This window comes from Anabas testudineus, chromosome 4 (genome assembly GCF_900324465.2).
Source record: "Anabas testudineus chromosome 4, fAnaTes1.2, whole genome shotgun sequence".
Taxonomy (NCBI): domain Eukaryota; kingdom Metazoa; phylum Chordata; class Actinopteri; order Anabantiformes; family Anabantidae; genus Anabas; species Anabas testudineus.
The window spans coordinates 20,682,051-20,697,364 of record NC_046613.1 but is presented as its reverse complement, the minus strand read 5'-3'; the positions used below and the strand labels follow the sequence as shown (position 1 = coordinate 20,697,364).

The 15,314-nt window shown below is 38.7% G+C and overlaps 1 protein-coding gene across 1 annotated transcript; it reads left to right on the top strand.

Annotated features, from left to right (window-relative positions):
* Positions 1-408: 408 nt before the first annotated feature.
* On the top strand, positions 409-15,299 carry LOC113152603 (G-protein-signaling modulator 2-like). Its single transcript, XM_026345953.1, has 15 exons — positions 409-644; positions 6,181-6,402; positions 6,779-6,914; positions 7,317-7,456; positions 7,825-7,948; positions 8,182-8,297; positions 9,627-9,782; positions 10,941-11,049; positions 11,286-11,451; positions 11,691-11,791; positions 12,317-12,502; positions 13,328-13,490; positions 14,138-14,323; positions 14,414-14,529; positions 15,080-15,299. Exons 2-15 carry the CDS (start codon positions 6,182-6,184, stop codon positions 15,245-15,247), a joined length of 2,088 nt encoding a protein of 695 aa, XP_026201738.1. The 5' UTR covers positions 409-644; position 6,181; the 3' UTR covers positions 15,248-15,299.
* Positions 15,300-15,314: the final 15 nt, after the last annotated feature.

The window sequence follows — 15,314 nt, the reverse complement described above, 5'->3', positions numbered from 1 at the left end:
TTCCCATCACATAGAACTTTGGGAACAGAGCGAATGGAAAAGTCTGATTTTATTTACCAAGGTTGCATTTGGAAATCTCAAATTAAATAATTGTTAAGATTGTTGCCAGTTAATCATCCATCAATATTGTGATGATAATGAAATAGAGCAGGGGAGGTTAATCCAGGTGCTAATTAAAGTTTCACAGCTTTGCTGTTGAATAAGATTTGATTCAACCCTGAGCAGCTTTGTACAGCAGGGGGCGTGAGAGGCATTCAAATGTAACTATAAAGCGTATATTTCAATGTATTCTAACTGTCTCAACTTGTTGCTGTGTGCAGCAACAGTACGATGCAAACGTGGGAGCCGTCAACTTTCCTCCGCCCCCTAAACGTCTCCTTTAAAGCCAACATTTGATTTTGTGAATCGCCCATATTTCCGATGACACTTGAAGGCAGCAGCTGTTGAATCCTAATTGGAGTCAGATTCTCGGAGTGAGGACGGGGACGAGGACGAGGAGTGGCTCCTTCACGTTAACTAGTCAGCTTTAGACTATTTAGACGACTGGGTGAACACGATTTAACTTAAACAAGAGTCTGAGCTGGTGAAAATACTTTCTGAAGAGGAGGACACGTTTGTGATGTGTTCGCGTACGCGTCGTTGAGGTAGGTGAAAAGTTTCGGGATTAGCCGTGTCTCTGTGTGAACTACCTGGAAACTCGACTTAGCTAGCTTATTTTGCTAACCGTAAACCCTTCAAGCTTTGTTTTGACATCGCTTCTAACTACACTAACACACAAAAGCGTCTCTTTTTATTGAAACATCTTTCAGTTCGTACAGACATGACGGCATGCTTTTGCTAAAGTGAGTCATTTCTAGCGAAGTAATTTCCCAAACATTCATCATCATCATCATCATCATCATCATCATCATCAGGAAGATTGTGACACCATGAGACTCCAGTGAAGTGACACAAACTAAAAACAAAACTTGCAATTTCCTAATTTAACTAACTACAAAAACTAATGGGGAACTTATATGTTGTTTTCCTTAGTTTAGTTGAAATCTTAGCTCATTAACCACCTGGCCTGTTAATTAAAGGCTTAAAATCCCATCATAATGAACGAGTAGCTTTTCAAAACGTTTACAATTCATGTGATTTCACATTGGTAATACTTATTTCTCTTGATGAAGCTCACCCTACCAGTAGGGCACTAATTATAGGGTACTACAGAGATGGTGTTGCAGCACAAGTTTGTGTTTAAATTTGCTTGTGAGGCTCTTTTTTTATATTTTCTTCCCATGCAGGGTTAGGACTAAGTCTCTAATGATGGTTTCTCATGAGCTTTCTTCAAAAGACAAGATGGTTATCACTTTAGAGTGCATCACTTAATTGGCGAGGGATCGGTTGGGCGTATTCATATTGAAATGTTTATGGTTTTGCAGCCACATATGTAAGTCAGTGCAAAGAGCTGTTTATTACTTCTCATCTCGGTGCCCTGTTATGTGGCGTTTCCATTAAAGTGTATTTTCATCTACAGTACAAGAAACTACGCATGTGCTGTGCCATGTTTGTGTTGTGATAAAACTGCATTGCTGCTTCTGCATCTGTATTTCAGACCTTTAAGCTGAAACGCACTCCCGTGTGTGGGTCATGGCTCTGTCATTGCTACGTTAATTACTGTGTTAATTCAGGGCCTACAAAAAATGGTGAATGACACACATAATTACTCCTACGTACTCTACAAAAGGTCCAAACATTATTCATCTCAGCAATTCAGAGGTCTCCACTCAGAATTTTTAAAACAAACAGATGGTATTTAAATTAAGTTGTGATAAATACAACTGCAACCAAAAGTGAAATGGCACGTCATAGTTGTATTTTCGTGTCAGTTCCTGTTGAACGTGTCCTTCGCTGTCTTAATAAGCAGTTACACAGTGCTACATGATTAGAGTTACTGTGCAAATGTACCTGCATAGTTAACATGTTTGTCACAGTGTGAGGTGAGAACTAGACAATACAGTCTGCAACTTATTACATTTAATTGTTAAAGGAACATACCAGTATCATTCAGTGGCACGCTTTTAAACCCAAGTTTTAAACGCCACTGGGAAAGAATTATGTAAAATGTGCAGACGGGTCAAAAAGTGAGACTTTCACTTTGAACATGTTGTGATTGTTTCCAGACATTGTGGTCCCTGCACCATAAAGTGCTACACCCTTGGCATTTTTGTGCCCTACATTGTTTACAGAGTTTACAGACAATGATGCAATCAACAGAAAATAATTCAGTCAGCTGTAGTTGTTTGTCTAAAAGTACTTAGTCACTGAGTGAGTTTACTGGAGAAGAGACCCAAGCCTGCAATGAGGTAAGCCTGTTTAATACAGCTTACATAAGGGAAATATACAAAAGGCATCACAACAGCAAGCTCACAACGGGCATGTTCCCACCAAAATGAGTAGTGGATTATAAAGGTGCACGAGCTGTTGCATTTCAGGTTTGTGTCTTAATGCAGTCGTGAGAATCTTGAACAGACAACATTGACCTTCCCCGCGTTGTTTTAAGCTACAAACTGGTGAAACTGGTTTCTGGGCACGCAGCCTTTAATCATCTTTTACATGTGAGTGCATTACATTTTGCTTGCTGTCAAAATGGCTATATGTCAAGTTGATATCTTACTGACATTATTAATCTGAATAAAATTGCGGAACAGAGAGATCTCCTGATGCCTGCGTGCTTGCATTGTTCGAGGGAATCCATGCCTGGTAGTGTTTAGTCTCTCCACAAGAGTTTTTTAAGGTGGTGTTTAGATTTCTTGTTCGTCCACTGTCTTCTAAAATGTTTGTTTTGCATTGAGCTTAGTTGACAAGGATCTATCATGTTAATTCTCTGAGCGTGTTAGAGCTGATGAGCTGTGATGTAAGACAGCATTTATCTCCCCTGTGCACAGGACAGGGAGCATTTACTACATGTATGCCACAGGTAGGGTTTTTGTTTACTTTTAACCATGTAAAAGTAACTTTTTGTACTTTTACAGTAATTTCAAGGTTACAGTTATTTATTTTAACCCTAACCCTAACCAAAACAGAATATAATCTTTTCACTTTGGATTGGAGTATTTGAGAGAACGATAACTGGTAGCTATTCCACTACTAAACTGAAGTTCAACATTTTGTATTATACTAGCTGCTTAAACATAAAAAACATCTGCTGGTTTCCTGTGATAGTTATATTTGTTATGTTTGTATTCACTAGTGAACCAGCAAATAAGTCAAGAATGAAAATAGCTGTTAGTCTAATTTGGATTTTATTTTTTCCTGTATATTGAATGTGTTTCTTATCTCCAAAGGCGGCATCAGGCACAGTATTCAAATATGATTCAGTATTATACCAGAGTGTTTTCTTAACACTATTTCTGTATTTGTTTCATAGTTATAGTAGGAGATATGCTTGTCCATTTACTTTAGGTGTCAGTGATAAGTAACGGTGTGCCGAGGCATTAACACAACACCTTACGGTAACTCATTAATGAGCTTCAGGGGCTTCTTACTAAACCACTGTGTAAATATTTCATGACATAACTGAAACAGCTTCTTCTTCAACCTATGTGATCGTTTCCTTTTCTGATAAGGATATTTAAAGTTCTAATTTTTCTAAACTGGTTGTTTTGTACGTTACGTGTAAAATTGGGAACATTTATATTTATATGATACCTGTATATTTAGAGTATGCCTTGTGGGGTACAGGAGTAAAGTTGACCTATATTGCATCACCCCGTAGCACTTTTAAGTATAGCATACAAGCCCAGACATGTCCATGTACCAGGGGTAGTTCCCTTTGTGTAAATTCCTCCCATTAACTGGTAACAGACAATTCTGGATACAGCTTCTGGATGAATTCACATATTTGTTGGGGCTGATGTGTTTACAGACGCATGAAGAATAACTTTGTGAATGATAATCTGGTTTTAAGCAGCTGAAAACCCTTCCGTATGAGCTGAGACCGGCTTATTCCTAACATTTGCCCTGTTTGATCCAGTGAAGTGGCACCTATAATGTCACATTGCCTGTATCAGTCCTGAGGCATCATGGGGCATATTGGTACAGACTCATTTCATTCGAGTGGATTTCCCTGGTACACTTACAGCTGAACTACAGTAAACAAGGAGAAGTTATTGTAGTGTAGTTCAAGTTTATTTCAGGTTTGAGTTGTCATTATTATGCCGCCCCTGTGGGATTTGTCCCAAGGAAGTGTTGGGAATTATGGTTCAAGAATAAAATAAAAAAAATCTTATGTGTTTATCAAGCAGGTTAAATATAAGTGTCAATAGAAGAAATTTCTATCCATCCCAACTTTCTGCCGCTAAATCTTTATTTCATGGAGTGTTGCGCAAATAGCCTTAGGGTTTACTAGAACCACTTAAAGTGGCTATAATTACCACTGAGATCTGGCCTAATTGGATGTGACACACACCATCAGGTGGCTTAGAGATGCAGGTTACAAATGGCCAAGTCACAGAGAAATACAACAGTGAGCTAAAGATGACAGTGTAGCTGGCTGCTTACTTCAGTATTTTCTGCTTGATAGCCTGCTGCTAATCTGTATTCACCTAAATAAAAGGTCCCTCACCCTGGAATCTGCCCGCTAAGGTCGATGTTAACACCGAGCGGATTAAGTCCTTTGTTTTGCTGTTACCACAAGTTGTCGGAGGGCTCTGAGGCAGAAGCAGATCCAAGGGAGCTATATTTTCTTTACTTCTATGTAACTGGAACGCAGTGGCTGCACACGTTATGTGTTTGCACGTGAAGGAAAATGTGAGTGTTGGGCTGAAAGAGCTGTGTTTGCTCCAGAGAGTGATTGAGAAGCTTGAAATGTCCGTCGTGTCAAACTGCCTTAAGTGCATCAGAATGGGGAGAGGCAACAGGTATGTGAGGCCAGCCTTTGGTGTGTCACTTCTAAATGACTGAAGATATTGACTTGTCCAGTTAGATATCAGAAAGAATGTTAATGTAGACCAGTAAAAAAGTGTAGTTTAATATTTTTAAATGACTTCAAACAAATTCCTTTGCTTTACAACATGACTGGGTTCAGTCGAGAAAAAGACTGAGGCACTAAAAGCTCTGCATAACTATTTTGACTAATGCAGATCTTTAATTAGATTTCATGTCCCTGCATAAATCTTTGGCTTTAAAGGAAAGTTCTGCTGTCTGGAGATTAAGTACTTTTATCTTTGCCACCTTGCTATTCTTTGTATTTAAGTAGTATTAGTGAACTGAGATTATCCCAACCAATAACCAGCATTGATACAGGTTTTTGGGGGATCAGGAGAGAGATTAGTTGGCTAGTTTTTGCACTAGTTGGACCTCGTCTGAGCCTTTTTAGCCATTTTAGCATGTTGAATTAGCAGAGTTTGTAAAATACATCACTGTCATTGGCTGTTCAGCTTAGGATCCACAGCATGAGAAGTTGAATGGACTCCAGCACTTTTTCCATTTCTTATCTTCTTTTTAGATATATTATTGGTGTTATTATGTAATCTTAAACACTCATTGGTGTGAACCCCCCTCCCCTTCTGGTTGGTTTATGCTGACTGAAGATTTTGTAGAAAGGGTGTGGAGGTCATAAAATGGTAGTCCTTACCACAGACACATCTGAATTTACTTTGTGTTCATGGTTAAGTGTAAGGTACATACTGTATTTTCAGTCCAGTTTTAGAGTTTTTGGCCTTGGAGCGGAAATGCTCCATCCTGTTTTAGGTTTATAGTTTTTATAGTAGTCTCTGGTTGAACAGGCTCTGGACTACTCTCTGCTTGACATTTGTGGTTTCTCTATCTGTTGTATGTGAATGTTACTGTTGTAAGAAAGGCTCTGGAGAGAAGCTTATGTAGTCATTCAGTCAAGGGATCTTTCTGTTATTGGCTTACTGTAAAACACAGAAGACACCAATTAAAGCCTGTTATGGTAGTGAAGCTATTTTGGCTCAGATATTGTATCTGTGTGAAGCTGGTGGAATCTGAATTAAATTTTTGGATTTTGTGTTTTGTTTCATTTGCCGATTTATTTTATTCCTTCAAGATTTCACAAAGTTTTGTTAATGTGTTGATCACACTGTAATTTATCAGGCTGTAATTAAAATTTTAAAGGATTTCATGACATTTCCACATGGATCACTTCTCATTTTGAGCTCTCTTTCCCTGCAGGATGGAGGCATCATGTCTGGAATTTGCTCTGGAAGGTGAGCGTCTCTGTAAGGCTGGTGACTATCGAAGTGGTGTGTCCTCTTTTGAGTCTGCCATCCAGGTTGGAACAGAGGACCTACAAATCCTCAGTGCCATCTACAGCCAACTAGGAAATGCATACTTTCATTTACAGCAGTATGACAAAGCCCTGGAGTACCATCGGCATGACCTCACACTTACCAGGTAACAAGTTTCACAGTATTTGTAGTAATTAGTTCTAAAACCGGTTCTTCTCTTTTTCTTTTCAAGCCTTTTAATTCAACTGAAAATTACTAAAGCTTCCTGCAGTTGTTCATTTTTGCCTCAGTTAGCAATCATGTACAGATGTTTTATGTGGGAAACTGATTATTTAAGACTAATCTCTGTAGCAATATATTTTGACCAGATAATAAAACCTTTTTAAGCACCATTTCCTCCTCTGTGATTAAATCACTAGACTCAACTGTACTCTTTCTAGCAGCTGTAAATTACTTTCTTTCATACCAACACATTTTAGTAATCTCCTAATAATGTAGTCTAATTATTTTCTAATGGGTTTTTTGCTGCTTTGCAAATTCAGAACAATTGGAGATGAATCTGGTGAGGCCAAAGCCAGTGGCAACCTTGGGAACACCTTAAAGCTTTTAGGACGCTACGATGAAGCAGTGGTTTGTTGTCAAAGACATTTGGATATCACAAGAGCCATATATGATAAGGTGGGTCATAGTTACATTTTTAGTATTTTAAAACCAGAACAGTAGGGTTTTTTTGGGTGTAAGTGAAACATTAGCCCTTTATTCTAGCAAGATGAAAATCGATGCCTTTTCATTTTTCTATGAATAAAAAGGTTCAGTCATTAACTAAAAGGCTCATTTACTCCGATCAGAATAAATAAATCCACATTAGTTTTCAGTCGTTCCACATGACATGCTTTGTAACCACAGAGCAGTCTGGGTATTCACGCTGACTGCAGAGAGTTGGTGTACCGTAATCTAAAATAGTTAGCCAGCCTACATGCAAGCAAGCAAGCAAGTCTGGTGTCAGGGTATTTTAAGTATATAATTACAAAAGTGGTGACTGTGGTTTCCGTCTCTGAAAATCTGGTGTGCGTGCTGTAGGTTGGGCAGGCTCGGGCGCTGTATAATTTCGGGAATGTTTACCATGCCAAGGGAAAGAGCATCTGCTGGACTGGAGCAGAGCCAGGAGAGTTCCCAGAGGAGGCCAGGATAGCCCTGAGGAAAGCTGCACAGTACTATGAGTGAGTTGGGATCACCGGTTACCTGTACTGATGTTGTATTTGAAGCCCCAGGAAATGGCACAAGTGAACTGATGGTTAAAATGCCTAACCCTCAACTGGGTCACACGTTTGATCCCAATCATAGAAATGTACTTGAACTGCCACCAGGTTGTAAGTGTTTTTAATCACATCTTCCAGTCTTTATTAGCAAGTAGTAAAGCTGGCATTATGCGACCTACTGCAATTAATGATGAAATGATAATGAAAAAATAATTCTATAAAAAAAAACGGTACATCTACGTATTTCTGTAAAAATTGTAGATATGGTGTTCCACATGTACACAAACATCTCTTTGTTTGTTTTTCCTTTTTTTTTTTTTTTTAAATAGAGCAAACCTGTGCCTGGTGAAGGACTTAGGAGATTGGGCAGCCCAGGGTCGAACTTATGGGAACCTTGGTAACACTTATTATCTGCTGGGAGAGTTTGAAACCGCAGTAGCTGCACATGAAAAGGTAGGGGGAAATGAAAGTGGTTTACTATGCTTCACTAGCATCAAATTTACTTCCACACCGTACTTTTGACAAGCACGAGGAACAAGGAACAATGAAGGTTGAAGTTTTCCATTTGCTTGAAACTTAATTTTTGTCCTTTCTCATGAGTGTGAAGGTTGTATTTCCTGTGTTGGTTACCTCAAATTGTTTCCTGTTAATCCTGATCTGACAGTACTGTGCACTCTGTTTGGCAGCGTCTTCTCATCGCTAAAGAGTTTGGGGATAAGTCAGCAGAGAGGAGGGCACACTGTAATCTTGGCAATGCTCACATTTTCCTTGGCCAGTTTGAAAAAGCAGCTGGTAATTACAAGTGAGTAATGGCTTGATGTAATTTCATCACAGTTTTAACATTGATATTTACTTATAAATGTTTAATAATGGGATTCCAATTATTACTGTGGTTATAAAAAGAAGGAAAAGGCACAGTAGTGAACTTTACCAACTTTACTTGTCCAGAAGGCAGTCATTGACTCAGGGTTAGCCACAAAAGGTCACTGCTAAAGAAGCTGGCTGTTCAGAGTGCTGTATGCAAGCATGTTAATGGAAAGTTGAGTGGAAGGAAAAGGTGTGGCAGAAAAAAGTGCACAAGCAACAGGGCTGACAGCAGCCTTTAGAGGATTGTGAAGTGAAGGCCATTCAATAATTTGGGGGAGATTCACCAGAACTGGACTGCAGCTAGAGTCAGTGCTTCAAGAGCCATCACACACAGGCATATCCAGGAAACGGGCTACAACTGTCGCATTCCTTGTGTCAAGCCACTCCTGAACCAGAGACATCAGAAATGTCTTACCTGGGCTAAGGAGAAAAAGGATAGGACTGTTCCTCAGTTGTCCAAAGTCCTCTTTTCAGATGAAAGTAAATTTAGCATTTAATTTGGATATCATAAAGCTACTTGGATGTGTAGTGAAATGTTTCAGTCTAACAAGACGTTAGTTGCCATGACTCAGGTGCCAGATATATGTGAGATGTAGGGGCGACTGTGGTCCGGTTTGTACTGTAGTCATTGGATAGTGAAGCTTTCTAGAGATGCTGATTTCATTTTCCAGCAAGACTGTGGGCACCTGCCCACACTGACGAGTACCAATACCAATAAAGAATCTAAAGGTTTTAGACTATCAAAGCAACCTGTGCTTTCATAACACCTCAGCAGTGCCACAGGCTGAGCTCCTCCAAACCACACCGCATAGATGCAGTAATTCATGCAAAAGGAGCCCTGACCAAGTACCGAGTGTCTATACTGTAGATGGGCAAGATGGGCATGCTTTTTACCCAATATTTCTATATAAAAAAATCCTTTTTTTTTTATTGATCTTATGTAAAATTCTACTGTTCTGAGATAGTGAATTTTGGGTTTTCATTAGTTATAAGTCATAATAATCAACATTAAAAGAAATAAACATTTTTAGTATGACTATGTGTGTAATGAATCTATATAATATTAGTATCACTTTTGGAACTTTTTGATGATATTCTAATTTATTGAGTTGCACCTGTATATATCCCTTGCATTTTCTTTTTCATACAGAAGCCACGAATTTGTTAACAAAGACGGAAAAGAAAATAGCAGATAACCATCACTCTTCCACACCCACCCTAAACATTCTTTAACTTTCTTCCTCCTCTTGTGTTTCACCCTCAGGAGGACTCTGCAGCTGGCTAGGCTTTTGAAGGACAGAGCAGTAGAGGCCCAAGCCTGTTACAGCCTGGGTAACACCTACACACTGCTGCAGGACTATGACAGAGCCATTGATTATCACCTCAAACATCTGGTCATCGCTCAGGACCTCAACGACCGGTCAGCTGAAAAAGCCATTTGTTGTCAGCTTTCCTGACAAACAATCTTTGAAGTATAGTGAGCATAGGCACTGTGAACGTGGGTGGTCACTGAACAAATGATTTGCTAAAATGTTATGGTGTTACTAACAACACCCATTAAGCTACAGTAAAGACCCAGGGAAACAAATTCCTGTGCAAACTAATTTGACTTTTAGAAATTTACATTCACATACATATTCTTTGCACAGAAAACGGGATTTTCTATTTATAGATTTAATTTTTCATCTAAAATGTAAGATGAGTATATAAAACATACACATTTATAGATGAAAGTTAAGATGTACTTACTGTACTACTGGACTTTGTTTTATAAGGTTGAAATGTTTCAGGTCAACATTCCTCAAAATGATGAAGCTACTTGGATGTGTAGTAAAATGTTTCAATCTAAGTAGAAGGAAGTCCAGTTGCCATGAGTCAATTCACACATAAGTGAGATGTAGGGGCGATTGTGGCCCAGTTGGTACTGTAGTCATCTGCAAACCCCAGGGATGGTGGCAGTGTCCCTGGACAAGGCACTGAACCCCAAACATTTGGCACTTTTAATGCAGCTGCCTATTCACAGGAATATCCCAGAGGAGATAATTGGAGAATATTAACAATAATAATAATAATTATTATTATTATTGGTATTATTAAAAAGAATAGCTCCACCTTGTTGAACTACAGCATTAACAGGCTGCTCACAAAAGGTGATATGATTAGTTAGTATAGTAGCAGATACTGCAAAATTATCACACAATGACCATGGTGACAACATTGTTTTATTTTAATATTGTATATAGTGTATAAAATGTGGTGTAATAGGAAGGACCTTGAGAATTCTTCACATCTTCTATTTATTGGCTTTGAAAATGTCTACTTGATCTTACAAATGTCCGTCCAAAGTAAAACATGGGATTTTTATACACAGTATATGTTTACTGACTAATTATTTTTGGCTACGATAAATACCCCGTATCGTAGATTTAGATAAATATTGTTAAATGTCACTTATAATTGTGAAATAAGTATACAGACAGGTCATGAGATTTGTGATAGTTTGGTGAATGCCCTACCCAGTCTTGCACAATCTCAACTGAAGTTGCTCAGCCTGTTTCCCCTCTATGTATCACTGCAGAGTTGGTGAAGGAAGAGCATACTGGAGTCTAGGAAATGCCCATACTGCCCTGGGGAATCACGAACAAGCCATGTACTTTGCTGAGAAACATTTGGAGATTGCCAAAGAGGTACTGTTTAGTGTTTACCTCCTCCCTCAGAGGCCCAATCAGTAGCTGTCATTGGACCACACCACCATCTATTGGTACCAAAGGGAACAACAATGTAGAAAGCAGTTTATGTGCAGAATTTGTATGTGTGCATGACTGATTTTTATAAACATACAATTTACAAAGCCAGTATAAAAATGAATACTATTTCATCTTTGTACATTTTTACATCTATTTTGTTGTTGGCACTGGTACAGACTGGAGACAAAAGTGGTGAGGTCACAGCGAGGATGAACTTGTCGGACTTACGACTGGTCGTAGGCCTGAAATCCAACTCCAATATCTATCCCAACATCTTCCGCAACACAAACACCAACAACTCGCCTTCACCATTGAGCTACCAGGGTTATTCCAACTTCCCAGGTACATGTGACTCTGCTTCGTTGTCTGTTTCAGGATATTTTTACAAATCGGTTTTAACATGTAGCAATTCAGTTACACTTGTAAAACGCTATTATTGCATATTTATACACCCATTGGTGATTTTAAATTGCATTTGATGGTAAATCCTTTTGTCATGCTGATTTGTTAAATCGTTGTTGTCCAGTCATTTTGAAAGTGCTTGGTTGGCCACACTATTAAATGTTGTGTTTTTGTTTCAGAGGTCAAGACTCATTCATTAGGAGGGAGAGACAGTGCAGAGAAACTGGAACTGAATACAAGTCCTGAGAAAAATCAAACCAAAGAACCGGCAACACATCCAGTACGTATGAAATTACATAAAGGTGCAGTATGTAAGATTTAGTGACATCTAGCAGTAAGATTGCAGATTGCAGATATGCAACCATATCATCTCAGAACGCCAAACAGCTCCCTTCCTTAGTATGGGAGGGTCTACAGTGTCCAGTAGTAATTAGAGCGTGATGAGATTACTTTAGAAACTAATATTCATCTTCCTTGTCTAAGTATTCCTACACATACCTCTAATTTCCCCCCCCCCCCCCCCCCCCCTTTTTTTTTTCTTCATTGGCTAAAGAAAATCATATTTTTAGATCGAGGCAACTGTTAGTTTTTCATGAAAGTGAAGGTGTCGTAAGCTCGTTCAGATCTGTTCATATTCAACTGTGGTGCAGTTTGTGGTCCTGTAGGTGCATGCAGTTGTCTTTATTCTAATAATGTAAAATGAATTATATAAATTACACAGACATACTTATAACAGACAGTATAGTGTCAACATGGATAAAATAAACTTAACAGGAATCTGTTGGTATTTATCCTGTATTTACAGGAAGGGGAAGAGGATGTATTCCCCGAATCTTCAAAAAACAACACAATCAAGGCTTCGACTAAGCTTTTCCTCTTCCATCGACTAAAAAGCAAAAAACAAAAGAACGACAAGTCAACTCCCAAAGACCAGCATGAGAACCGCACAGGGAACTCTCCTCGTGGGTTGGATAAACCAGCTTCCTCTAAGGTATTTCCCAACACAGATTGTGATTCACACTCAACACGCTACATTAATATTTTCAGAACTCACATGAGGCAATGATGTAATTCAGTCAAAGGTGACACAGCCTCAGAGATACGCAGCCCTGTGTTTTCCCTACACAAGTGTTACTGTGGCTACTTCAGCAGCACAGTAGATATAGTGGTAGTGATGCTACACTTATTTGTTGCATACAGATGAGCTACAGAGAAGATAAGTCGCTTACATTTATCAACAGTAACGTTACCTTGGGAAATCTTTGTCGATGAGGTTGTGTCTCTTGTCTACTGTCATATTTCAGCTCTGATCCCAGATTGAACATGCATGGCTGGTTTTCAAACATTTTGAATCATAAATGAGTAAAACTGTGTAACTGCAGTTTATTTATATAGCCTCTGTTTGTTTCAGCAGCAGTTAAAGTTTCAGATGTAGGATAGAATATAGAGTATATTGCGTATATTATATTGAGTATATTATCCAAAGCCATTTCAGTACAGCCCAAGAATAAAAATATGAATCTGGTTTTTGCATTAAAAAAAACATACCTTTTAGAAATTAGAGCAAAAGTTCAGCTTTGTTTTTAGTGATTTAAATAAACTGATTAAAAACTGACTGTACTGTTTTACAATGTTTTGCTGAATTTTTGCTGTAGTAAAAAATGCAACAGAACGATTATTTTTTTTAATACCTACATTAGGTTTTCCCTTAGTATTATTTGCAATAAGAAGCGTTGGTGTGTTTTTCTTTTTGTTTTCAGTTACTAATGTTTTTGTAATGTTAAGTCTGTTTATTTCTTTTTAATAAACACTAAAGCCAGAATCCCAGGACACTGTTGGAGAGGACAACTTTTTTGACCTCCTCTCCCGTTTCCAGAGCAACAGGATTGACGATCAAAGGTGCTCACTACAGCATGGCCAGAGCCATCTCCCTGCTCATTCCTCTCCCTCCTCCACCCCACCTGTAGCTGAAAGGAAATGTGAGTCCTCCTCGTTTGCATGTGCATTCACACCATTTAGTACAATTGCAAATATTCAAAATAACTTCATGATAAGGCAGATACACATCACTATTGAGAATATGGAAGAAACAACTCCGTTTCTAGTGGGAAAGACCAATAGTGTACTTTCTATGGCGTGAATGCACAATGTCTACAGATTTGTCCTTTGCCCATTAAATATTGTGCAGTTGATGCTCTGAATGGTATCAGAACTTTAACACGAGTTCCTTTGTAACCTTGAACGTTTATTGTAAAGTCTGTGTGGTTGAGTTTTTCACTGAGCACAGCAGCTGCCACTGATGTTGCTGTGTTCATCACTTCACTGCTTGGTAGAAGCTACAAATCCAAGCTTACCACAGCTTTTGTGCTCTATGAAGAGTGAAATAATTTAAGTCTAAAAGGAGTGTTTGATTCTTCATAGACTTTAGCTTTGGTGCGTCTTCAATTTTCATAGAATGACTCAACTGAGAACATCTCATCTATATTAAATGTGCTTTTGTTCTTTTCCTGTTTATCTTTTACCAAGTAGAAGTATAATTCTTGGTACAACTTGCTGTTGCTAACATGATGAACAGTCTTCCCTTAGATACTAGTCACCCATAGATGATCATTATGTCTGTTTCTAGCTATTTTGGAGCGCGAAGTACCATTCCAGGATCATGGTCATTTCCTGGAGCTGCTGGCCAGCTCCCAGGCCCGACGTCTGGACGACCAACGAGTCAGCTTGCACCATTTGCCTGGCTTACATCTCAGCACCTCCAACCCGCCTCATACACCCTCCACCTCCAGCACCGATCAAATCCTCACACAAGGTGATAAAATAATACAAGGTTATTCCCAGTTTTGTCATCTTCCTCAGTATGACCGCTCACATGTTGACTAATGCTTTTTTTCCCTTCCAGCTCCCATCTCCAGTACAGATACGCGTCACACACCCTCCCTGTACAGTCGCCTCGAAGCCAGCGCTGAGCAGCCTGAGGGGGAGGAGGTGTTTTTCGACATGCTTGTTAAGTGCCAGGTAACAAAGTTTTTCTTCCTGCCCCAGGTTCTAAATAATATAAATTTTAATGTCCACAGGATTTTCCACATTACAGACACAGATTTTAGAAACGTATTTTACTGGCATTTAGAGAAATTTAGTCAAATCACACTTCACCCACAGCTTTGATAATTAGATTTTTCTGTGATCAATCCACCTTTTTAGAAATTGTTTTTTATTTACATTAGTTGAAAGATGTATTCTGTAGAAGAGTTACTCAACCTACAGAAAACATTTCTCTGGTAATGTCAAACTTTACAAACGGCTGACATCATCTGAGTGTTTGCCTTTTTTATTAATTTAAAAGAATCTTACATCGGTATAAAATAAGATTAATCTGTTGATTTTCTTAACCAGCCTAGTTGTTTTGACTAAAAAATGCCAGAATAGTTTGAACTTTTCAGTTTTAGAAAGCCCTGGTTAACATCATTTTTCCTTACAATATCCGTTACCCAATAAATTAGTTATTAAAATAGTTGTCAATTGAGTAAATTAAAATTAAAAAATTGTGCTTTCCACAATGTTTTAGGGCTCCAGACTTAACGACCAGAGGTGTGCTGCTCCATCCTCTACAACAAAGGGACTAACTGTCCCAGATGAGGATTTTTTCAGTCTCATCATGCGTTCCCAGTCCAATAGGATGGAGGAACAGCGAGTCCTGCTGCCCTCTGGAGCTACGCAAACCAAACCAGGTTGACCTCATGGAGTAAATTATTATCTCAGGATGCCAGATGAAGTAAAGTTCCCTTTATTTCCCCTTGAAA

Coding starts and splice junctions, on each gene's coding strand:
- LOC113152603 (XM_026345953.1), top strand. CDS start 6,182: ATGGAGGCATCATGTCTGGAATTTGCTCTGGAAGGTGAGCGTCTCTGT. Junction 6,915..7,316: donor CAAGAGCCATATATGATAAG/GTGGGTCATAGT, acceptor TGCGTGCTGTAG/GTTGGGCAGGCTCGGGCGCT. Junction 14,324..14,413: donor CGATCAAATCCTCACACAAG/GTGATAAAATAA, acceptor TTTCCCTTCCAG/CTCCCATCTCCAGTACAGAT.